Source organism: Lissotriton vulgaris, chromosome 3_1 (genome assembly GCF_964263255.1).
Source record: "Lissotriton vulgaris chromosome 3_1, aLisVul1.2, whole genome shotgun sequence".
NCBI lineage: Eukaryota > Metazoa > Chordata > Amphibia > Caudata > Salamandridae > Lissotriton > Lissotriton vulgaris.
The window spans coordinates 950,413,371-950,440,197 of NC_141689.1; the positions used below are offsets into that span (position 1 = coordinate 950,413,371).

The 26,827-nt window shown below is 45.9% G+C and overlaps 1 protein-coding gene across 2 annotated transcripts in view; it reads right to left on the reverse strand.

Annotated features, from left to right (window-relative positions):
- The window catches only part of KIF27 (kinesin family member 27), a 479,420-nt gene that overhangs the window by 94,377 nt on the left and 358,216 nt on the right, over window positions 1-26,827 (reverse strand). For both annotated transcript variants that reach the window (XM_086961311.1, XM_086961310.1), the window contains exon 13: window positions 5,467-5,643. In XM_086961311.1, the coding sequence (XP_086817437.1) occupies window positions 5,467-5,643 (177 nt within the window). The remainder of the gene's footprint in view (window positions 1-5,466; window positions 5,644-26,827) is intronic.

A 26,827-nucleotide genomic window follows, 5' to 3' on the forward strand; every position in this document is an offset into this window, starting at 1 on the left:
AGGAGGAGACACAGTACGTCTCTTAAGACAAATGGAATCCCGTCTCATAATCCAATTCCGAACGAAACATCCCAGAGGCATGAACTTTGGAGAAGATCTCCACATACATCTGGAGTGATACAGAACCCAGCATGAACTTTGATTAACTGTAAAAAGGGTACTATACCCAATGACAAAGTATTATGAACTGTTAAGTAATAAGCCCTAAGTGAAAACAACTTAAGATGCTTTGAGTACTATACTCATATAACCATAGCACACCAGTCCTTTGTTTTAACCTTATTTTTTATTTAACTGTTTGCAACATATTGCTTGATGAACTACATATCCCATAATGCCACTTAATGGCTAACATGGGGCAGTATATAAACCAAAAGCAAAAAAGGACTTGCTGACCGTGAAAAAAGCCGTGAGGCTGAAACGCGTTGGTGGAGTGTTTGTGTATGAATAAAGCTTCATAAAGTATCCAGTTGTGCCGCCCCCTTTGTTCGAAAAAAATATATATATATAGAGATATATATATATATATATATATATATATATATATATATATATATATATATATATTTATACACACATATATACAAACATATATTTGATGTTTTAATAATGTACTTTTACAATGTATATGACTTTACCACGCATGCATTTGCATTTGCATAGTGGAGTGGTGTGGCTCACTGGTTAGAGGCTGCAGACCCGGAAGCAGAAAACGGCCCGGGACCAGGGTTCAATTCCCGATGCGGCAGGGTTGTGGACCAGGGTCAGCGGACTTGATAATTCTCGCCTTGGTGCCTACTCTCACCAGAGATCACACTCGGCAACTCTGGGCATTAGCTTGCCTCATCTCTACAACGGCCCCCCACATTCGCCGGGGATGCCTGGTTTCACCTTGGAGATACCCAGTAGGGACCATCTCACAGGGATAGCCAGGACGGGTTCCCCAGCGGTCTACAGGGCCACGACGCCTCAGGGCAGCAGTGCGCTTTACAAGACCACATACATTACATTGCGTTATAATGGCATGTGTGATAAAGTCATATGCGTTGTAAAAGTTTTAGAAATGATGTATTTGCGGAGTAATAGTCCCGTGTTATAAAAATTGCGGAGTGAAGGTATGAGGTATGTTGGTTTGCGGAATATCAAAACATATTCACAGGGGAGGGATAGTCCCTTTCTTGCTATTTCCGTGGACGCGGGCCTTGTGTCCGGATGTGCGTGGCGCGAGGCCTGTGCGCAACAGAAGTGGAAAATCTCCAGTGTGCGATTCAGGCGTTCCAGGAAGTTAAGGCGAGATTACATTTCCTGCACAATGGTCCCTGTTTGCGCTCCTTCCGGCCCTTGGGAATAGCGCAATGCCTGACCTCCATACAGTACAGCAGGTGCACGTCACTGGGAGCATGGGGCAAGCCCACCCGGAGCTGGAATGTACAGAACCTGGGAAGAAAAAACAATGAAATATTGGGCACAACGCTCGTTTTTTTTCCCCGTAATCCCGCGCCCCGCACACGCCCACCCCCCCAGCACACGCCCACAGCACACGATATGAGACATGGCATGAATGGCAGAATGTACCACACGCCCCCAACGTTTGTCACGCCCCCAGCACTGGCCACAGCACAACGCAGACACGCCCACAAGGGACTACTTTGCTGGCACGGTTCTTTTACCTTTTACATGTATATGGTGGGCATCTGCATAGCTTATGTCCTTCTGCTGCAACTGCCCTTTCCAAAGCTATATTGGGTGTTGTGATTGGTGCTGTGGTTCCTGAGATTACCCGCCTCAAATGTTTGGGCTCTCTCTTTATTGTATTAGTATAGATATAGATATAGATGAACCAGGGACAAGTAAAACATCCAGACCCCGGTTCTCTGAGGCTATTCGCTTGGCTCCTGAGTCCCAGGAGTTTCAACCCTTAAAGATCCCAATGGAATGCAGAGAAGTCCTATCTTGGGCTTGAGCGAACAGTACCAAAAGAGCATACCCTTTAAAGTGGAAAAGATTCTGTATTTGGTGTAGATCAGCTAGGGGGCACCGACTTTGGTCATCTTCTGAGGAGATTTTGCCATACCTCCTACATCTAGCACGTAAAGATTTGTCTTATGTAACCATCAAAGGACACTTAGCGGCTATTTCCCGTTTCCAGAGATCATCTGAGATTCCATCTTTGTGGTCAAGCAGACTGGTAAAGCAATTCCTTAAAGGCTTGTTCAGGACTTTTCCGCCTGTGAGAGCTCCTCCTCCTACATGGCAGCTCAACACGGTGCTTGCACAGCTGATGAAGCACCCATCCGAACCTATACATAGAGCTGATACAAAGTTTCTGTACAGGAAAACCACTTTCCTCCTGGCTCTTACATCGGCAAGGAGAGTTGGTGAACTCCAGGCTATCACTATCCAGGAGCCATTCTTACAGTTTAAACACAATAAGGTAATTCTGTGCACCAATTCAAAATTTATCCTGACAGTCCCTTAAACAAGCCGGTTGTACTAAAATAAATTTTCGCAAAATCCTCAAAAGTCAGCTGAACGTGCTTTGCACTCCTTGGATGTTAAAAGCCTCCTAAAATTCTGTCTGGACGGAACCAAATCCTTTCACAAATCCACTCAATTGTTTGTAGCTTACAATGCACATAGGAAAGGTTTCCCTCTCACGAAGCAAAGCATCTCCTGATGGATATCTAGTCCAATTCTTTTCTGGCATCAACAGGTGGGCCAGCCTCTGCTGCCAAAGGTTCATGCTCACTCTACTAGAGCCATATCGACCTTTCTGGCCCGGTTTGCCGGTGTGCCCCTATTAGATATCTGTAGGGCAGCAACCTGGAAGATACCCATACATTCACTGAGCAGTATTGCTTGAACTCTGAAGTCATGAGAGATGCTGCAGTAGGACAAGCGGTACAGAGACACTCTGTCCTCCGCCGTCCGGGCTTTTCAGGGATTTCCTCCCATCATCAGGGTCTGCCATCAAAGAACACTCGTGCAAGGATTATTTAATTATGCAGTGAAAATAAAGCAGAGGACTGTTGTGTGCCTCCCAAAGGCTTTTGGCACTTTGGTGATTAATATTTTGACACGGCTGCCGAGCCGTAGGGAGAGCACCATCAACTGCTGGAGTCAAAACCCCTGGCAGCAGTATGAGGCTGGCGCTTCCAAACGACTTGGAGGTTGAGCACAGGACTCCTATGTGAAAGGTACAGCGCACTAAACCACAAATGCAGCCTACTACATGCAGAACGGGCAAAGATGATTAAATGCCAAGTGGGGAAGTGTGCTGCGTGAGAAGCCCGGACGGCGGAGGACTGTTGTGTGCCTCCCAAAAGATTTTGGCACTTTGGTGATATATATATATATATATATTGCATGGCAAAATGTGCTAATTACTGCTGTTTACTCTGATTCAAGCATGTGAACCTATGAAAGGTCCAATACTGGAGTAAGAAAATAATTTACTTAACTGTAACTGTAGTTCACTAGTATTGACATCTTTCATAGATTCACATCCGACCCACTCGCTCCCTGGAAAGGCTCTTCTTTGTCTCTCAGTTACTTCTATTTGTACACACTGTGCTTAGAAAATCTGAGGGTCTGGAGATTCTCTCAGGAAGGTTCTACAGGGTGGTGTCATCTGATTGGTTGTTTTCTAAGTTTGGTCCTTTTTAAATTAAGGACATGGATATGTTACTAAATAATGAGGCCTTAGGCCTTTAAGTCCTATGTCTATTGTGACATTACATCTTAAATGTCCTGGGGACTCCCATCTCAACGATGGGGAATGTTTCAAGCATGTGAATCTGTGAAAGATTCCAATACTGGAGAATTACAGTTACAGGTAAGTACCTTATTTTCTTATTAGGATTTGCTGATTTTATTAATCAGAATAATACATTTCTGAAACTTGATTCCAGTCACTAAAAAGTAAGATTACTTTGAAACATCTAACATAAGACTCTGTATAGTTGACGTACTAGTCTAATAAAATCATGAATGCAAATCAATACTGAAACAAACGGTCCATGATATAGCGTTAAGGGCCTCGATTCATAAATGTGATAACGAGTCATTCTCCAAAATTCGTCAGAAACCCCCTTTTGCTCACTCCTGTATTCCTCTTTCATTTAGAGTGCGGGGAAGGTGGTATTCTCACTGGCAAATGTGCTGCCCCCTCTACCATCAAAGACATCCACTTTACAGTCTTTGCACCGACAAGAAAGGTGTCGAAGGTACAGGCCCCTCTTACTTCATCAAGAACAAAGAGAGACAGGAAGCGTGTTCAAGGGCCAACATACATGCGCCTTCGGTATACAAGTTTCCACAGAAGGTATGCAGTACCTATAAAGGTGAGGAAGGGAAAATTGAGGGGGATGGGGGAGAAGCTGTCCGTCAGAGATGGCTGATCAAGTCAGATCGGGGGATCTGATTGATCAGAAGCAAGAGCCCTCAAACATCCAGATAGATGTCATGCTTCATCATTGGGCAGCTCCTCGTTGGGCAGGTGCAGCAATGCCCAACGTGCCCCTCAAGGGGGCTCTATGCAGGAGTTCTGTAAAAATAAGATGCCACAATGAAGAATGTGAGAGGGTATAGTGTATTTAGATTGATGTGAGATGTGATCTAAAAATGACTAAGAGAACCCTAAAAGATTTTTAATGTGTGAGTGCTCCTGTCATGAATAAAAACAGAGTGTGGCTGTGTAGGAAATAATGTTCCAAGGCAGCTCAATTGGTGGTATAAACACGGGTCAACATGTTTCTTGGCTTAAATTGACATGCGAGATCTTGGCAATTCATCAGGAACAGTTCTTACCTAATCTACGGGAGATTGGGAATATGGATAAAGTTAAATACTCAAACAGACGATTCACCCGAATAGTGTGAAGTGTACCTTACACAGTTAAAGTAGACCAAATGTGACCCTATCTGGGTACACACACTGCACCTTAGGTTAGGCAGAGGACTGCGCTTAGCTGCAGAATTAAAGGTGTTCTACCCTTCTCTACCAGCCTGGAGACATTGGTCCAATCCGTTGACTCTCTGAATCCCAGAATGAACAATCTTATAAGGTAGACAATGCCCAAAGTGTAGAAACTTAGTTGTGTGGTTCCTACAATTGGCCAGAAATATATTTCCTCAAAAGTGTCTTCTGAGAGCTGCTTCAGGGACAAATGCCTGCAAAAATGATCAACTAGTTTAATTATGAAGGCTGGTGTGATGCAGGAGATCCAGTGATATCACGGTTGAATTACCAAACTGTAAATGAGGGTCAAGAAAATCAATTACTCAGACCAATATTCAGTGCATTTCATTTTTGGCTGGCCTCTTTCCATTACAGGTGATATATGATGGTTACACTGATAGCAAAGGAAAGCAAAGCATCACAAAAAACACAATTCCATGAATCAAAGGTTGAAAATCTAGAGAAAATCTCACATTATAAGCAAAAGGCTTCTGTTTTACAGCATACCTGGCTAGATCGGAGTTTCTTGATTTCCAAATGACTCTTTTCCAGTTGCAATGACTCCTTTTTGCTTAAGATTGCCTCTCTTTTCTTCAGGTCTTCTTCAAGCTCCTCTAAAGCTTGCCGTTGCTGAAGGACCCTCTCTACTTCATCATCCAGCCATTTCTTTTGCTCCTCTAATTTCTAAATTAATGCAGTAAAGAGATAAAACATATGTTTGAATGCCGGTAAGAACTTTATATAGCTGAAAACTAGGAGCACGCTTTCATGTGATTTTTAATCAATTTAGCGCTGCAAATATTGTGTACATGAGCTATGTTATGAGCTGTGTCAATGTTACGAAGGTATGAGGAGAAAGAACAGAGCTTGTCTACAAACTACACAAAGGATAGCTTTGGAGAGTCCTGTTTTTATACAGTTATGAAAAACTAACCAATATCTTAGCATCCAAGCTCTAGATGGATGGCGGTGGGGGTAGACACTGAAAAGCCTAAGAAGTAAAGGCTCAATCTTTGGCCTGTCAGCAATACCAATACCCTTCTATGCAGCTTTGAAGGACTTAATTATGGCTTTAACCTTTTAACAAAAGGGAATACTTAGTAGGAATCAGCCTATTGAGAGGCAGCCACAATACAAAAAGCAATATGCTTGGGAAGTCATGGACAGGTCATGTTTATACCTCAGCCTTTGCCCAATTAGCTCTTAATTGCATGTAGCGTTATTCTACCTGGATTGTTGACTCGGGGTGACCAGCACAGGCCACTCCAAGGAGCCTGCTGACTGAAGGAGTGGAATTACCTGGTCTACAAATACAGGTACTGTTGGAACTGGGGTAGCCTGGCCTAGGGCAAGACTAACAATTCAGAGGCACAGTGTAAAGGTTGCAGACCACCCAAAAGTAAAACCACGCAATAGCACTCAAAAAGAAAACACTACACCAAAAATGTGGGAAAATACGTACTGCTTTATAAAAATAATATTCTCTTTGTTCTCACAATATAAATAGCTTAGAACATTTCAGGTCACTTTAGTATCAGCAATTATATCACTTAAACTGCTAAGCAATTAATCAATTAACTTGTCGGTACTCTTACACTTATTACTCTAGGATTCACAGTTCAGTACTTTACCATCAATCAGGTGAAATCACAATCCGCTAAAGTTTTGGAAGAGAAACTACTACTCAATATAAGCAAAAGCAGATATCATCACAGTATTAGCATTCTTTTTAGCAGAGTCACTGGTCTTAAGAATCCACATTACATTACTAGAATTTCTAATAGTTAATTAGGCATAGTTTCTAAATATGACCTATACTCTACAACTGGTCTCAGCAATAGCAATAATACTCTTAAATTACTATGCAAGTTGTTAATTAATTCCAATAGCTCATTACAGTTAAATATGCACCACAACCAGGTCTGGTAGGTAACCCTTCTAATTCCATAGGACAGTTAATTATGCAATGTGCTTGTATTTTGCTCTTCAGACACTCTACTCCATCAGAGGGGGGGGGGGGCAAACTGTCATTAATGGTCAAGAGCCAGGGGTTGACTGGGACTCTTATATTCTTTGCACCCCTCAGCTAACCAGGCTTCTTGAAATAGGTAGTTTTTCAACAGTTAAGCCCCTCGTTTTCCAGGCTCTCCACCCTCCTTCTTTCTTTCAGGTTCAATCAGTGTGGGAAGGAAACCAGACGATCAGGAGGCCTAACCAGCTCTCCCTCGCCTCCCCTCACTCCTCCCTGCTTACTTGCGAGGGTGGCCAGCAGGCGGATCTTCCGCTCACCCTCTGGGCCTCAAGACGCTCCTCCTGGTCAGTTCGGCCTCCCCGCCCCCTCACAGAGGAGCGGAGACCTTTCCAGCAGCAGAATCAAAGCGCGGACACGGTGATGCAGCCTCGCAACAGGGCTGCTCCTCACCGTCCAGGATCTGTCCCTCGGCGCTCTAATCGATCCTAACCACTCGCTGAAGCCGCCTCCTCACAGCTCTCCTCAGCGGTGGACGTCGTCGACTTCCACACGCACCCGGGCTCTACTGCGCATGCGCGGGGGAGAAGCGACTCCGCACCGGGCCTGCTCAATCCTCGGCCCCTCCTCTCACCACAGTCCCCCAATTCAGTGGGGAAGTAGCGCGCTGGCGCCGGGAATGAGCACTGTGCTCTCACTCACTCCTGACTCCACCGGACGCCGACACAGAGCGCGACAGGTGCCCCCGGGGTCCCGTTCACGGCGCTGGCCTCACAAGGCTGCCCAGGCTCAAGGGAATCTTCCTCCAATCTCCAACACCTGGTCTATCAGTAAAGTGTCGGCTCCCTGCCAGTCCTGACACAGGTAAGTGATGCCCAGTGCCACCCAGGTCAAAGGCTTACTTCTTGCCCTCAAAAGGGTAGGGGGGATCAAAGGGGCTTCCACAGGATAAAGCCACAGGGCACTCTTTCCACTCTAGGACACCAGCCCTTCTTTCTGGACAGATAACAGGAGCCCTCTTTAGTTCAGTTCCCACCACTGGGCAGAGGACTGCGCACTGCAGCACTGCAGTCTCCTTCTCCTGAAGGCTTCCCCTGTATAATTTAGACAAGGGGCAAGCTAGGCGCCCAGGGTCTCCAGTAACCCTCCGCAGCGGGGCCAGGACAAGTAACCAAAAGGGGAGTAGTGGGGTAGATCAATAAGGCAGCTTCCCAGTCCAGTAGGTCAACCTTATGTCTAACCTTTTCCCACCCTTAGCTACAGCCTGTCCTCCAGCTGACTTCCACAGGTAGACAAAATGGCTGCCTCGCATTCCGCCTTATATAGGCTGCCCTCTCAGTGGTCCAGAATGGACCAGAAGGTTCTAGAATGCCCTATGCTAGGCTATGGCCAAGTTCTGGGTGTGACAGTTGGGGCAGTTGGTGGCCACCATTTTAGGTGGTGTCAACTTTCCTGTCAGAACAGGCCTCTGGGCCGGAGGTAAAAGATTATGAGGGGGAGAAAGAACACCTATCCCCCTGGCCAACACCTACAAAAAGTCAGTAGACAAAAATTATTAAGGGTATGAGGGGCAAAAAGGGGACAAAATAAATAATAATGAGGAGGGACTACGTCAAAAAGCCAGACAGGTCTAACAGGTACCATTAATTCTGGGCCAGGAGAACCCAGGTCTAGTTTTACAGGATGTGCACCTGGTGAAACAGCTGCAGGAGAAGGGCAGGTCTGGCAAGCAGATGCTCTGTTCAACCCCTACTAGACCCCTGCAGCACTAGCCATACCCACTTGCCTACAGAACAACACAGAAGGAGCAGACAGTGCTCCCTCCAGACGGATCAAACCCTACCCTGATCCCACCTAGCCCCACACTTTTCTCTCTCATGCTGACCCCCACCAGCCCTCCCACTGACAACTTTCAACCTCACCCAACAGGCAGAAAATGTCAGGGAAATAGTCCCTGGAATTAAGGAAAACTGCTATTCTATGGTCCTTGTAGGCATTTTCCATTCCAAGGGCAAAAACTCATTATGTCCAGATTTTGGCTTGGGACTACAGGTCTAAATCAGAGATTGCGGCCCAACATCATCACACCAAAAACTGGGGCAGTGTTAATGAGGGCCTAGACTTCTGGGCCAAAGTAAGACAGTTTAATACTCCACTGAAACACAATATGTCGATAGAGGAAGATGGACATACTGCTTTTAAGAGCAACAGCTTCTAATCTCAATCTAGTGTGTTCTACAGATTGTGAGAAATGGGTACAGCATATCATTGAAACCCCCAAGATCTAAAAAATTGTTAGAAGTACATACAATTTCACAAGGTCACCATAGGAGAAAAACACTGCATTAATGAAAATGTCAGTAGTAATCAAGATACATTCTTACTACAAAAGAGAAAGGAATACCAAGGCCCTCTTTAGATCAATGGATGCACAACAAATGAAAAGAAAACAGTATTGTGCAGAAAATAATTAAATGCTCTCATACATATAACGGCAGTAGAAAGACTGAGAAACAATTTATGGAACATACTATACAATTCAGAAGGAACCACACAGAAGTTATAGTAGTAATGGATAGCATGAGCTCATCAACCATTTCAAACATTTGATCTATTACCTTCTAAAGCTAGACAAAATACCAGATAAAATACATTTCAAATACAAAAATAGAAACTTAAAAGAAAGTATTATAAGCTGACCTCATACACCATATTGATCGGGGCAACAAAGGCACACAGAAAAATACCTCACACAACTCCAGAAAAGGCAGAAGAGCACAAACATGCATATTTTCTCTTGCCAATTAGCAAGGACATGGAAAGCAGGAGAGCAACTATTAGATGGTGGGCTGATGAATTTTACCCAACGAGGGGACTCAGCATACATGATTTTCGATTAAATGAAACAGCAAATTTAGCCCTGGATAGGCCACCATCATATTCGCTGGACTGAGAATTAGCAACTATTTTGAAGACTGTACTCCCCAAAGAGGAGAAGGGGGTTCTTACAAAATTTATGGTTAGTGTAGTCTCTATAACCCATGAATGTAGGGTTGTAACATTCCTAAAGGGTAAGAGATCTACTCTGCCACTTCAGAGGTCTCTGAAAAGCCATGTGAAATGGATGTGGTCAAACAGGCCCCTTCTGCCCTTCAGGTTTAAATTATTTTTTAATTGATTTGTGAAAGATAATGTGTGAGAAATGTGGTTGTTGGTTGACTGGGGTGTGAGCCCTGGCCTAGCAATTGACACCATCCCTAGCAGGATGAAGCACACAATGTCACTAAATTAACTGTGCTTAACCCTGGGGAGTTTGGTACAAAAAGCAGTCAGGCTTAACAATAATAAAGTGACAACACAACACAAGAAAAATCCCAAACCAATTTAGAAAAAGTAAATCTTTATAAATTATTTGACACCACAATGACAAAAATCCAATCAGTAGAAACGGCGTTATGAATTTTTTTAAGTTTAAGATACAATATAGCCGCAAGTGGTGTCCGAAGAGAGTGTCTCATCGTCGGATGTTCGTGGGTCAAAGCTGCGGTAAAGATTTCTACATTTGGACTTAGTCGCCAAAATGGAAGTTGAAAAATGGAAGTAAAAAAACTCCAGCAAGACAAAGCAGAGTTCTGAAGCTGAAGACAGTTCCACAACGTCAGATACAGCTTTGGCGAAGGACTGCTAAACCGAATTTTCTGCTGCGGAGAAGAACATAGCGGGAGAAGCCTCAAAGTCAATCCGACCGGAGATGCACCGGCAATACACCTGGGGTGGATAGGCAAGAAGGTTTGTCCCAGTCTACTCCTGGTTCTCAAAGCACTTTGTGGCAAATTTTGTGAAAGTCCTCAGTTTTGGAAATTGGCCATCTGGGCACCTTTAGCACCACAACAAAGGGTCCAGGACTGGTGGGACATCTCTTGGGGGTTCAGGACTCACTTAGTCTTGGTTCAGGTGCAGGTCCAAGATGGCGAGAGCCTGCGATGTCTCTGTGGCTTTGAACAGGAGGCCAGCAAACTAGCCCTCTGAGTCACTTCTGGTAGTCCTTGGTGCAGGTGTGCAATTGTGCATGCAGGGTTCACCAGCCGGGCTAGCCTTTGAGCGTTAAGGCAGGTTCCAGGGTGCAAAGCCATACTTACAGGTACAGCAGCAGTCTGGCAGAGTGCACAGCAGCAGGCAGTCCTCTGAGAGTCCTTCTGCATGCCCAGTAGTGAACTGAAGAGTTGAAGTTGGAGTTGAAGGTCTTATTTTTAAACCCTGGTGCACTTCCTCTGGAAAGTGGGAGACATTTCTGGAAAGGTTCTTTAAAGTGGTTGGAATTTCCTGACTCCCCTGCCCAGGCTCTAAGCTGGTTGCAGTGACAATACAGGGTTGTTAGGCCCTTTGTGTAAAGGTAGGGTACAGGCTATTCATGTGTAAATTGGGCTGTGCTCAGCTGGGCCCCCTCATCCTGCAAGCAGATAGCCCATTCAGGCACACCCAATCCCTCAATTGTGTGACCGTCTGCAACGAATTTAGAAAGTCTATCTGTGAGATACACCTTGTCATGTGACCCAAGACAGGCTGCAGTAACAAAGGGCTAAGAAGAGAAAAATGCCATCTTTGCAAAAGTGGCATTTTCAAAAATGTAATGAAAATTCCGACTTTACCATTAAAGATAGTGTACGATTACAATTTCATAGGTCCCAAACATGACATCGCTACCTCTCTCAATTAGGAATTATAGCTTTTTAAATGTAACAACGAATCCCCAATGTTATTCTACAGGAGGGGTAGGCCTCACAGTAATAAAAAACTAATTAAGGAGTTTTTCACTATCAGTACATATAAAACTTAAAAGTACATGTCCAACCTTTTAATTACATAGAACTCGGGTCTATGGGCTACCTAGGGCCTACCTTACGGTTAGCTTATATGTAAACAAAAGGGAGTTTAAGGCTAGGCAAGGGAGTTTAAATGCCAAGATAACATAGCACTCTGACAAGCAGGCCGGGACATGTTTTGAAGGACTTCTTAAGTGAGTGGCATAATAAGGGCTGCAGGCCCATTGTTAGCATTTAATTTACACGCCCTGGGTATATGGTATAACACTCTATAAGGAACTTATGAGTAAATTAAATATGCCAATTAGGTATATGCCAATCAAACCATGTTTACGGAAGCAAGCACCTTAGCATTGGTCAGTAGTGGTAAACTGCACAGAGTCCTAAGGCCAAGATCAACAAAAATCCAACAAAATTGGAGGTAAACAGGCAACGGTTTGGGAGAAGACCACCCTAAGGCTGACTTGTCTGACATAATGCATAACCTCAGGTAGCCATTCCCGTCTTGAATGATACCAATCACCCAACTCAAAAGTCTGGCTCCCCTCCCTACTAACCCTTCCTCCGCTCCCGCAGTGCCCATTTTTCAGAAGTCGACGTGAGCGTCCTCCTTCATTCCTTCTTCCAGATGTGCCTATTTCTTTGCTAACACTTATTTATCGTTGTCTAATGGTCCCAGAGCAGGGAATCTAATTGGGTAATGCAGACCACTATTGTCATCATTCAGGTGTTCCAGCACTGGGTCCCACATTTTAATAAATCTGAGTGCCTCCCCTTTGAGATTGCATGCTTTTTTCTCATGTGCCAGTAGGTGACAAAGGAGCTAGAGCCATAATTCCATTGTCGATGATACGGGGTTACCCCATCGGCTCAGTATTATTTGATGGCCACAAGTAGTAACTGAGAAATATGCTTCCCTATGGTAGAGGATAATAGGTAGGCGGACACTGTTGAGCACTTAAGATTATAGATACTTAGTCATTTGTCACCATTTCCCACTCAATTTGGGATATGATGAGCAGTATATCATCCAAGAAGTCCTCAGGTTCAGGCATGCCCATAGTATATGTAGTAGTGTGTCTTTCTTCCTGCAGTGCTTCCAGCAGTATGTCTTATCAATCATGTGTAGGCGTGCTGGTGTAGAATGCCATTTGCACACAATTTTGTTTAGGGTTCCTCGTCCATGGGCATGATGAGCAAAATTGTTTGTGCATGTGAAGATGTCATCCCAGTGTTCGGCAAAGAGTGAAGTTTTGAGCTCTTTTCCCAATTGTTCTTGATATGCGAAATTCAATTGGGGCTGCTTCATTTTGAGTAAATACCAGATACTAAGTGCCTTGTGGATGTGAGGGTTTGAAGGAATTTCTCAAAGATTGTCCGAGATCTTGAATCCTCTTTTCCTTATATGTGGCTGTAGAACGCAGTGTCTCTTTTTTTTTTTTGATCAAATGTATTTTTATTTTCTTGAAAACAAAACAGTGCAATATTAGGACAATCACAATCAGATACTCCTCTTTCGCCCCCTGAGTCGGACCCATCGTCAGAGATCCAGTCCCCGGGGGTAAATGCTATGTGTCCATGTTTGCTGGCGAGGGTGATACCCATCAAAGTGAAGTACAGTAGAGCTCCTGCAACCAACCCCCGCTCGAGGTCCACCCTAACCCCAACCGTCCCCCCCTCGTGAACATCCCCCCTCCCCCCGTCCAACCCCTCCGGTGTGTTCTGCTGTGTAATCACGTGGTATCCGACTGGACCCCTAACAAGGTTTCTATTTCTTGTCTCTTGGAGGTTTATGAAACTCATCCACCAGTCTAAGAACTTTGAGATATTTCGGGCATGTAAGCTCATGGAATTCATGGGATAGCAAAGAGACCAGGGGTGACCATGTTTCTCTAAAAGTGTCTGACGTTTGTGTACGAGAGGCTTGTATGCGCTCCATCCCCATTATATACCATAGCCGGTGGAGCCATCCCGTATGCGTGGGTTTCCGTGAGGTGCCCCAAAGTGAAAGGATGTGTTGTGTCACTGCCCCCATCGCCAGCCCCATTTGTCTCCCTCTTATAGACTTGAGTGGGAAGGTGAGTTTGTTGGGCAGGCCCAGGATCGCATACGTGGGGAAGCGGGGAATCTCAGTCTCGAAATATAAGTCTATGTCCCAGAGTACCACCTCCCAGTATTCCTGCACCTCTGGGCATTCCCATAGCATGTGAAGCATGGTCCCTGTGTGTCCGCATCACCTCCAGCACATGGGATCTCTACTAGGATTACTCTGGTGCAACCTCTCCGGGGTCAGGTGCCAGTAATAGGCCACCTTGACCGCCGATTCCCGACTGGCCACGTTGCGAGCCGTGTGGTGCACCCGGTAGAAAATGTCCTGCCGTTCCTTATCCGAGAGCGGACGTCCCAGCTCCCGCTCCTATCGTTTCTGCCCAGCAGATCTAGTCACTGGCGGGGGGGTGGGGGAGGTCAGCAGCTTTTACAGTTCCGTGATCGCTCTTTTATCTGTGGATTTGATTACGAGCCACTACTTGTTGTATGACATGAGAAAGCGGCCCACATGCGGGATGGTATCTTTGTGAGTGAGCCAGTGTCGTAGCTGAAAATATTGGAAGATTTGTGGCTTATCTATGGCATACCCATCCTTTATGGTTTCTAGTGTCATGAAGCCCTGGAGATCAAATAAGTCCCCGGCCGCGCGACACTCGGTCTGTCGCCACTGCGGAAAGGAACCAGGAGCCATCCCTGGCGGGAACGCCGGGTTGTCGAGCAGGGGTGTCATCGGTGACGGGAAGGACGTAAGGTCTCTGGATACCGCCACCGCGTCCCACACCTGGAGGAGCGTTCTGGTGATGGGGGACTTTTTAATGTACGCCGGCCTGTCTGGGCGCGCCAGGAATGGGACCGTCCATAGCGGCATTCCCGCCATCGCCCTATCTTGAAACAACCAGTGTTTCGCCGAAGCTGGCCTGGACCATTCTAAGAGGTATCGTAGCTGTGCTGCCTGGAAGTATCACTGCAAGTCAGGTACGCCTAGCCCTCCCTCCGCTGGAACCCGTGTGATTAGGTCGCGTCGCATCCTAGGACGTTTACCTGCCCAAATGTACTGCTGAATACTGTCTTGTAGTTTTTTAATCCTACCTATCGGGGGTGACCGGGATGGTCTGGAAGAGGTACAGCACTTTTGGTAGCAGGGACATTTTAACAGCGGCCACCCGGCCCAGCCAGGAGAGCGGCTGCTGTCGCCATCTCAGAGTATCCCCTCGGATGCGATTGAGGAGCTTGGTGTAGTTTAGTTCAACGGTCTGGGCTGTTGTGGGCGTTAAGTCGATCCCCAGGTATGGGAGCTCCATTTGCGTGGACAGCCCACCCAGTCGGAGCGAGCCTCTATTGGCCTGGCGGGTATTACTCCCAAGAGGAAGGATCACTGATTTCCCGACGTTCATTTTAAAGCCCGATATCTTCCTAAACCGCTCCATTCCCTCTAAAAATGCTGGTATCGAGGCCCTGGGGTTGTCTACGGCCACTAAAATGTCGTCTGCGTACAAGCTTATAGTTTGTGCAGCGCCCCCAAACATAATGCCCTTGATAGCCGGGTTGTCTCGTACATGTTCGGCGAAAGGTTCGATATAGAGGGCGAATAGCAGCGGCGAGAGCGGGCAGCCTTTCCTCGTGCCTCGCCAGATATCTAACGGTTTGGAGCTAGTCCCGTTCACCTTGATCGTCGCCCGGGGCGACGCGTAGCAACTGGCCACCCAAGCCCTGAACCTATCACCCATACAAAATCTTACCATTGTCTCGTCTAGGTGGATCCAGTCCACTCTGTCAAACGCCTTTTATGCGTCGACCGAGAGGAGGGCCGCGTCCGCTGCGTTATAGTGCACTTTATCAATCACATGCATCAGGCGCTTGGTGTTGTCAGCGCATTGACGGGAGGGAATAAAGCCTGCTTGATCCGGTTCTATTATACCAGGAAGGCAAGGGCCCAGTCTCTCGGCTAGAATCCCTGTAAAGAGATTTAAGTCGAGATTGAGGAGTGAGATCGGCCAATAGGGCGTGCACCGAAACGTGTCCTTGCCCGGTTTCGGCAGGACTATAATATCTGCCTCCAGCATGTCCTGGGGGATCGATCCCGGACCTGGAAAAGAGTTGAATAGTTTTGTCAGTATGGGAGCCAGGAGGGGGCAGAAGGATTTATAAAAGCCCGCGGAGAACCCATCTGGGCCCGGTGCCTTAAGCGGTTTGAGGCGTGCAATGGCCGAGATCACTTCCTCCAATCATATGGGGGCATCTAGAGCCAAGGCGTTCGCCTCATTAAGGGAGGTGACATTAGCTGCGCCCAAGTATGCCGTCCCTGCCTCAGCCTCGCAGGCCGGGTCAGCCTTGTAGAGCGTGGCATAGGATGCCCTGAATGCCTCCGCAATGTGGTCGTCCTCGCGGAGTTCCCCCCCACTTTCCTAGCGAATGATGGGGATCCTAGACCGGACAATTTTCGCTTTAAGTTTACTGGCCAGCAGAAGGCCCGTCCTGTTCCCTCCCACGTAGTAGGTGTGCTTGAGACGCAATGCAGCGTATTCCGCCCGGTCTAGATTGAGGCTCACAAGCTGTGCTCTGGCTGCCTTCAATTTGCGCCAAATCCTGGGGTCCCCGTCAGGCTGTGTACTCTCTTCAGCTCCAGCACCTGTGCTGCCAGCTCCCGACGACTCTCCTTCCGTTCCCTGTTGTCCACAGCCGAGAGTGCTATGAACTCCCCTCTGATGACCGCCTTCAGTGCCCCCCAGACTGCCGTCGGGGTCACCTCCCCCGTGTCGTTCTGGCTTAAATAATCTGCGATGCTCTGGGAAAGTTGCTGTGTGACCCCCTTGCGGGAGAGTAAAGTCTCCCTGAGTCGCCATCTACCCTTATGCGATTGCATACGCGGGACCTGTACGTGAAGCACTATCGCATCTTGATCCGACAAGGCCGCAGGGGCAACCTCCATGTCCTGTACCATAGGGGCCAACTCCACAGAACCGAAAAAGTGGTCTATTCGGGCATATGTACGGTGCACATGTGAGTAAAAGGTGTACCCAGGGGCTGTGGGATGGATCTCTCTCCATGTGTCCAGGAACCCCCTGCTAGCGAGCCAGCGCTTCCCCTCAGTAGAGAGAGCTCCGGAATCGCCGAACTTCCGCCCCGACCTATCCCTTTCGTTATCCATAACCAGGTTTATGTCCCCGCCTATCAGTGTGTGCCTCGAATCTGTGCCCATGACCTCAGACAGTGCCCCTTTGAGGAAGGTCTCCTGACTGGAGTTGGGAGCGTAAACAGATCCCACCGTGATCGTCAAGTTCCCAAGGAAGACAGTGTGGGCTAAAAGTCTACCTTTGATTTCTGCCACTTTGTCCCCCACCCGGCCTTTGAAGTGACTAGCAAAAACCTGCCTTCTTCTCTGCGGTGGAGGAGTAACACTGAGTAGGGAAAGCCCTGGACTTCATGCGATGCCAGTCTTTGGCCAGCAAGTGAGTCTCTTGGAGAAGGCATATGGCCGCCCCGGAGTTCTCCAAATAGGAGAGTACTGCCCTTCGTTTGATAGGGTTGAGCCCTTTAACATTTAGGGTAAGAACCTGAATAGACTCATCAGTCATGGGGAGGTATGTACCCTATCCCGCTCAACCGCTGTCTTGATCCCGAGCCACCCCACACACCCACTCTTGCCGCCTTAGTGAAGTGAACACACCGGAGCCCGCCCCCAATCCCCCACACCACCCTTCCCCACCCCCGTGCCCCAACTGAACTTGTGAACATTGTCCCAGGCCCAATATAGGCACAGACCAGGCCTGTAGTAAAGTCTCAAAGGAGGGAGAACAGTGGCAGTGGCAGCTCCGAAGCCCCCCATCCCGCCCTCCCTACATGTAGCGAAAGCATAGTGCAGCCGCACCCTCATCCGTGACCCTTCACTGATCCTCAAACGTATCCCTGGAGACCTCCTTTATCGGCGCTGCGTGCTCCTGCGCTAATGTCTCGGGATCTGGCTTAAGTCCCTTCCTGGGCAGACGTTTGCGTCCGACCGTTTGCCATCCATCCCTTGTCATCTGTGGGTAGGGTGTTAAAATATCGATTACAAAAATATAGCTGACATAAATATAGTTGTAAAAATATTGTTTACATAAATATCGACTCCCTATACTTAAACAGGTAAGTACATAAATATCGACTCCAAAATATCGTTGTAATTAATATAGATGTAAAAAATATCGACTTTTTAAAATAATTAAAATTACATTAAATAATAAATAAATATAAGTACTATTAACAAAATACATTACATTACTTTTATTTTTTAACTATTTAAAACAAATTTACTACACTTTTTAATCATAAACTTAATAAATGTGGACATATACATATATTTAACACATTACTTTATATAACAAAAATAATACATACATATAATTAAAATATACAATATATTACTAATTATAACATTTGATAGCGTAGGAGTAAAAATTACTTTTCCCACTCCAGAGGGTGCAACAGTAGGGAAAGCGTTGGATAGCGTAGGGGTAAAAATTACTATTCCCACTCCAGAGGGTGCAACAGTAGGGAAAGCGTTGGATAGCGTAGGGGTAAAAATTACTATTCCCACTCCAGAGGGTGCAACAGTAAGGAAAGCGTTGGATAGCGTAGGGGTAAAAATTACTATTCCCACTCCAGAGGGTGCAACAGTAGGGAAAGCGTTGGATAGCGTAGGGGTAAAAATTACTATTCCCACTCCAGGGGGTGCAACAGTAGGGAAAGCGTTGGATAGCGTAGGGGTAAAAATTACTATTCCCACTCCAGGGGGTGCAACAGTAGGGAAAGCGTTGGATAGCGTAGGGGTAAAAATTACTATTCCCACTCCAGGGGGTGCAACAGTAGGGAAAGCGTTGGATAGCGTAGGGGTAAAAATTACTATTCCCACTCCAGAGGGTGCAACAGTAGGGAAAGCGTTGGATAGCGTAGGGGTAAAAATTACTATTCCCACTCCAGGGGGTGCAACAGTAGGGAAAGCGTTGGATAGCGTAGGGGGAAAAATTACTATTCCCACTCCAGGGGGTGCAACAGTAGGGAAAGCGTTGGATAGCGTAGGGGTAAAAATTACTAAATGTATTTAATCATTTATAAAATAACAATTATTATTAATATTTTTTAATCATTAATTAAATAATTAATCAATTAAATTGTAATTAATTTACTACATTTTCACTAAAAAATTCATGTACAGACACCTAAAATTAATTAATAAATTAACATAATTAATTACATAATTATTAATCAATTAACTAATTGAAATTAATTAACTATTATTTATTACACTATTTATATTCATTTAAAACATTAATTAATCTATTATTTCATTATATTTAAATTACTTCCCACCCTACTCCCCTATAAATCCACAACCCGCTACGGAACTATTAATACTAAATTCAACATAAAATACATTATTAACTAATAAAATACTACTAAAAAAACTACTTTATCTACAAATACTCATTAAAAACACTACATTACTTATAATTATTTAAAAAACGATATTATTGTAAACTATGTTTTTGTAAACGATATTTATTACAACTATATTAATGTTAACGATATTACTTACCTGTCTGTCGATATTCTGGTCAGACTATATTTTTGTCATCGATATTTCTTCCTGTAGATATTTTTGCAGCGATATTTAAGTAAGTCGATATTTTTGCGACGATATTCCCGTTCTGTACCCATCTGTGGGGACCTCGGCCAGGAAGACTGCGTGCCAGGGCTTTCCTCTGTGTCACCGCCCTCTGTGGTGATACCCAGCAATTCGCATGTCTCCCGAAGGGATCTGAGCTGGAATAAGGCTCCTTTCCATTTGAAGATGAGTCTAAACGAATGCCACCAGGAGTATGGGGTGCCATTGTCGCGCAGGAAGGATGTGACCACTTTGAAGGCCTTTCTCTTTTGCAGCGTAATCGCAGATAAATCTTGGAACAGTTCGACCTTATGGCCCTGAAAATGTAGGGGTTGCTTTTGGCGTGCCGCTTTCAGGATACGTTCCTTGAGGGGGTAGTCTGGCAAAAAGGCTAGGATATCAGGTGGTGGGGTCGGCGCTCGGCGTGCTAGGCCCACCCTGTGGGCTCTGTCTATTCGGATCTCAAAATCCGCCGGTTCCCCCAGGACATCCCGAAACAAAGACAGCAGGTAGGCCGTGACATCGCTCCCTTCTGATTTGGACGGCACTCCTCTGACCCGTATTTTGTTGCGTCAAGAGCGGTCCTCGAGATCCTCATTGTGGGTCTGTAGGTCTGTCTGTTGCTCGTAAAGTCTGATAATCTCCTGCCTCAGTTGGTCCACTTCTTCGCACCGAGCGTCTCCAGAATTCTCAATCCCTGCAACTCGCTCCCCAAGGTCATCCACGTCTCGGCGCAGCTCCCTGTATTTCCCCGCCATGTCCTGTTTGAGGGTTTGGAAGTCTTGTCTAAGGGTGTTGAAAAGGGATTCTAGGAAGGATTTCGTGATAGGGGCTCTTCCTCCATCGTGCTTTTTCCTTCAGTTGGGCCCCATGGGTCGGTTTGTCAGGGCTTTTCTCTCCTTTAGTCTCCCCTTTAGCCAACATTTCGGGGATAGTGCGTCCAGTTCTGCAGTTCGAATTCGCCATGGTGTCTCTTGATGCTCGTGGAGCTCCTCGTGTTGATACCCCCCTTCGGCTACTGCGTGGGCTGGGGTGGGTCGGCATGTGGAGCCAGGTGCGCCAGTGGGGGGCTTGTCAGTTCCCCCCGCGTCCGCGGGGCCGCGGCACGTGTATGAGCTCCACGGAGGTGCGGCCTCGTCCTGGGCCCGTCAACGCTAGACAGCGGCACCCACCCGGTGGGCCCGCCGCGCTGCACAGCACTCCTGTCAACCAGAGGGCCCCTCGGCCGAGCAGCCCTGTCGTCTCACGGGCCGGCTCTTCTCCCCCGATCCGCGGCCTCCTCCGAACTTCAGTCGCATCCGGGGGCCCGACAGGCGCCGCCCGTCCCCACACCCCGGTCGCATAATGAAACCTTTCTACTTCTGGGATGCCATACCATCTAAAAGGGGTCTCATTTTGTAGTGTTTGAGCCAGAGTTTATCCTGACAAAAAAACTCTGATTTGTGTAAGTTGATTTAAAATGTCCGCAAGGTCTCTGTACTGCCCTAGGAATGGTACCAGCAGCCAAAGAGATTATCAGAGATTATCAGGGTGAGGTGAGGGATAGCATAATGTAACCAGCAAAAGCAGATTTCTTGAATGCACCTTGGTAGAAGTCTATGCCAATGATGCATTGATGCTCTCTTATTAATTGCAGGAGGGTTAGTGCATTGGATAGAGTGCACCACCGCTTCGTACCCTCTCTATTGTCACCGTCAGTTTGATTTGTCATATACCCTTATTCTTCTCCAAGGTGAGGCGTATAGTGGGCCGACAGCCTCTGATTCTAGTACAGAGTCTTGCTCTACTGTGCCGCCATAATCATACGTCAATACACTGCGTTGAATACCATCTCTGCATCCAGAAACAGTGGTACCTCTTTGTGTTGCTTAAGTGAAAGGTGTATTAGGTACAGAGACTTTTTGGTGTTGTCGATAGCTGACATAGGGGAAATAAATGCAATCTGGTCAGCGGGAATCAGTGGAGGTAGTACCACTTCTAGATGATTTGCTAGTATAAGAGCAAAGATTTTGGCATCAAAGTCCAACAGGAAGACTGGCCGATAGAAAGAACACTTAGCGGTGTCCCTCACTGGTTTAGCTAACAGAGAGATATTGCTTCAGCATTTGAGCAAGTTAGGCCTCTCATTTGATCCACGTTCTGTACACTTCAGATAGCATTGTCACAGATTCTGCTGGTAAAGCAGAACTGTGCCTTTGGATGACAGGAAGTCAGAATGTATGTACTGAAACTCTACAACGTCAATATCTGTTGGCTCAAATCCTGGCTAGCTCACAGTGCTTCACCTGAACTCCTAACCTTCCCAGAATAGCAGGTGATTTTGGCAACGTAGAAATAGGACCCTATTGTCCCCAAGCTAACGGTGGAAAGAGATCATCACCTTTCATCTCTCACTCATGTAAAAAAAGGAAAGACACAAAGAAAGTTTACAACACACTTATTGCAACTATCATAGTCTATTATGAAACAAATGTGCTGTGATCACGAGACAGATGAAACTAAACAAAGTAATTCGCATTACTATATCGCTGTGTAAAATAAACATCCCAACCATGGCAAATTATCTATCTGTCTAGGCCTACCCTTACTTTGATTGGCAACAGACACCATACCTGATGTATATAGTCAGGTGGTCTGCATCACGTAAATGTAAATGTAAATGTATAGGCATTTATATAGCGCACTACTTACCCATAGGGTCCCAAGGCGCTTCGACCGCTGCGAAACCCTTCCTGGCTTCCCTGAGAGATGGTCCCTTAATGGGTATCTCCAGGGTGAGACCAGGCATCCCCGGCGGTCTGGTGGGGCCGTTAGTGAAGATGAGGCAAGCTAATGCCCAGAGTTGCCGAGTGTGATCGCTGATCATGAGTGTAAACTGAGATTAAGCAAGGCTGCATGCCAAGCTCTGCGTGCGTTCAATCCAGGACAGGTCACTCTGCCGGAATTCTTCTCTCTGCTCCCAACTGTGTTAAAAAGCTGCAGCTGTGCAACAGTGTTATGTCTAAAATGTTAGGAGCTGTTGCTGACCGTGCAAAAGAAAACAGTTCCATATGTACAACATGTGCAGTCTGATTACCTAGAAGAATCACTAAATAACAAATAACATGTACAGTGTATTCCTAAAATAATGTCACAAAAACAAATGTGTTATGTGTGGCAGAGATAGCCTAAAACATCTAAGACGCAAAATTAAGGGAGAACTAAAGTGGGCCCAGAGGGGAAATCACTACAACACTGGGGCAAGTAGGGGTGCAAATGTTTTGGGAAATAATGGAGTGTACTTGGGGATTTGCCTATCATGAGGCTTTTAATGGCTGCGAGGACCTCAGATAATGCTATGGGATCATTTAAGTGTCCTCACTCTTATGAAGTGGGCATTTTGAGGATGTTAACTGAGTGTTAGCACGTGTTTATGGCCAAAGCATTGAGCCCTCTACATAAAGCTCTTTATAATGTGTGTACAATGCTTGGAGTTTCCTTGCCTGTTGAATTTCCGCTCTATCATTTCTGATTTCCCTGATGCACTTCCACTCCCTTCTGCGTCAGAGTTTGTTAGTGAGGAGGGTGTCTCCCTTATTGCCTGCCTCATAGAAAAGTGTGCCTACTCTTGCTAAGATGCAGTTTACCTGATTGTACTCCACTGAGTGGATCTGTCTCCTGATCTAGATTAGCTGCCCCTCAACGTTTTTGGGGTTGCACTCAAGGCATTGTAGCTCCTCACGTCGACAGTTTTAGCTTCACTTCACTCATGAAGATTAGGTGGGATGCTTCTCTCAATTCTGATTTTAGTGCATCCCATACCACCCTCAGGTGGAGCTGTCCAGTCTTATTTAGTAAGAAGCTTTCCTAAAGCGCCTTGCATATCTAAGGGCAGATCACAGGTTTCTGCAGGACAGAGTCACTGAGGTGCAAGTAGTCTCCCAATTTTTCCAGCTCCAGGTCAGTCTAGTACTAATTGTATGAGGCCATGGTTTGATACGGTTTGCAGTCATTGATCCAAGCCATTAAGCATCTACGTTAGCCCTTGGTGAAGAAGAATTTAGCTGATGCATTGATAGGTTCTGATGTGCTGCCAAAAAATGAAAATAATCTATCTGCTAGGGGTGTCTGCAGTGCCATGCGTCAATTCGGCCCTGATTTTGAGTGCGATTTTGTCTGCCGCCCAGAACAGGTGTCCCTCCTGGCTCTTCGGATGACCCCAGCACTCAACGGACCCACCTCCCCTCCCCAAGTGCCTTGAGACCCTCACGGGTGAGTAGTTGCGCTTTACCAACCGATTGTGCATTGTTGAGATTTATCCTGCATAGGGTACATCACACAGTTAAAGACAACTACAATTATGATGGGGTTGTCAGATATCTGCACCATGTTGTGGATTTTAGAAACTAAACACTCCTCCTGTCCCATGTTGGGAGGATACATGGTGGCTATCGCGACTTGCTGACCCCCCCCCCCCCCCCCATTCTTGCACTAAAATTAACCAACAGCCCTCTTTATCCTAAGATAATCTCATGTGCTTTAAAGAAAGCTTGGTTCAGATAAGTATTCTGCTCTCTTGAGTCGTGGAACAGAGTCTATCTGTGTTGATCCCATTTGAAAAGGCGTGTCTCTTAAGCGAGACTGATGTCCGCCTCTTGTGGAATTATCAGGAAGTTTTTTAACTCTTGTATGGTTTCTTCTATATTTCTTCCCATGCTATTTGAAGTGATATGTTCTATTAGAATTTGAAATTATTTATGTTCGATTGTTGCTGAGAAGACAGTGGCTGTTTGGAAACGGCCAAAGCTTGCCTACTGTGGCTGGAGTATTTTTCTTATCGAAAAAGAAGTGTCATTAGTTTATATCTGCCATCTCTCATCTTTCACGCCTCCCTTCTCCCCTTTAAAGATATATGCTAAATTTAGTAATAAGGAGTAAAAGAGCCCAGGTCGGGCATTTGAATAATTTATAGAATATTAGAACATTGGAATGTGGAGCACTCCATTGAATGGTAAAGGCCCGCAGAGCAACATTCAAATGTTGCTTTTGTTCACAGCTGTTGCTGTGAACAAAGGCCTCTCGGAGCTCGAGGGGATTTAAATTCCCTCGGGCTCCAAGACGTCATTGTTAGAACATTCTGCCCTCTAGTGGCAGAATGTTCTAATAGCCTTAAAGCCCTGCGTAGCTGGGCTACACTGGCTATTAAATTCCCGCTCCCTTGTTAAAGTCCCTCGCCTTCGGCTCGGGCCATTAACGCTGGAGCGGGCCTTTAATAGCCGGTATAGCCCGCTACGGCGATATATAAGGCTATATGAAGGCCAGCCAACAAGAACTCAATCTAGATTTATCAGTGGCTACTCAGTGAAATAGGCATGGGTACACTGTAATATACTGTCATCAAACATTTGATTACCTTTCTCATAAATCAACTAGAGATTAAGTGCAGGCAAGTTCAGATGATACCTTCCTTGTGCACACTCAATGTATTAATATAGCCTCATTTTTTATTTTATTTAGTTAATTTTCATAAAGCGCGGATATTATCCGAAGGTGTCAGAGCACCGTACAATAGAGCCAGTTACGTTACTAGAGAAAACTGGAAACACAATAAAACATTACAAAGAAAAACAGGAGACTAAAAATTAAGGTTACATAGACACAAAAAACCAACAAAGCACGCAGGAGTGAGGAATGTACAACAAAAAAATAAAATACAAATTTAGAATGAGGAGTAAACTTCCAAGGGGGGCCTGAGCATGAAAGTATTAGTTCTGAAAGTGTCTTTGAAAGAGAAGCAATTTGAGATCAGCTTTCAAGATCCGGGTAGAGGAGGTGGCACAGAGTAATGGGGGAAGTGAGTACCAGATTCTCACCGCATTGCCTGAGAAGGATTGTGCCATCGATCTTTCCCTTTTGAAGACGGGGGGCTCAAGCAGAAGCTTTTCCGCAATGCGCGAGGGTTGCGAGCCACCGGACAATTTCAGTTTGTTTGCCAGGTAACGAGGGGAGGACGTGTGCATGGCTTTATGCGTGATGCAGGCAGTTTTGTGGATAGATCTTTTCACGATCGGAAGCCATTGAAGAGAGGACAGGATAGGAGTGATATGGTCACTTCGTTTAGACCCTGTAATGAAGCGAGCTTAATGGAGGATGGATTTGAGAGGGGAGAGGGGAGATTTAGGTAGGTCAGTCAGAAGAGAATTGCAATAATCCAGTCTTGAGAGAACCAGTGATTGTACCAAGGTTTTTAAGTCTTTCTCCTGGAAAAACCGACAGATCCCCCACAGAAGGTGCAACTGGTATCATACGTTCTTGGTGTTGGTGTAAGAGATTAGGGCGAGTCTTTTGTCAAGTATGACACCTAGGGATTTCATGCTGTCGACAATGATGGGTTTGTTGTTGATTAAATTCAGCTGATCCATCCACGATTGAATGGGAGGAGGTGAGAGAGAAGAAGAAAGGAGGAGGAATTCAGTTGTGGCAGGATTTAGAATGAGTTGGTGAGCTAACAACCAGTTGTGAATGGAGTTGAGAGTAGAGTTGAGTAGTGAGAGATAGTGTGCGGAAGACACCTTGAGGTAGATTTGAGTGTCATCCGCATAAAGATGCTAATGGATCCCAGATTTGCTTAGGAGGTTCCCCAATGGTTCCAGGTAGAGAATAAACAAGGTGGGTGCCAGGATAGGACCTTGAGGGAAGCCTTGACCTACAGCCAATGGAGATGAAAGACTGTTCGCTAACTTAATCATTTGGGATCTGTCCGAGAGGAAAGAGGAAAACCATTTCAGCACTGTGCCATCCAATCCCATTCTCTGATGAAGAGTGTTGAGGAGGATGCTATGATTAACAGTGTCAAAGGCTGCAGAGAGGTCTAGAAGAATCAGAAGACACGATTCCCCAGAGTCTAGTATAAGCAGCGCATCATCAATCACTTGCAGCAGGGCTGTTTCAGAGCTACAATTTTGTATGAAGCCAGATTGGAAAACTTCGAGGAGATTATTGCCCCTAATATGTGGGGCAAGTTGTTTGGCAACACATTTTTCGGTGATTTTCTAAAGAAAAGGGAGGTTGGTGATAGGGTGGAAGTTGTTGAGGTCGTTCGCATCAGTGGAGGTTTTTTTTAGAAGAAGGGTAACCTGACCTGATTTAAGGGTGTATGGGAGGGATCCTTGACTAAAGAAGAGATTAACTAGCCTGGTCCAGTAAGAGAGAGTATGGGTGTAGAAATCGATGGCGAAGATGCTAGGGATAGGGTCAGAAGAATGGTTGGATGGTTTGGTTTCGAGGATGCATTTGAGGAGTTCATCCTCCGAGATGACGTCAAAATGTTGCCAAGTGACTAAAGATTTCTGCTCCTCAAAGGGGGTGGGGTGGGTGACCCGATTCACCAGGGCTTTGACCTTT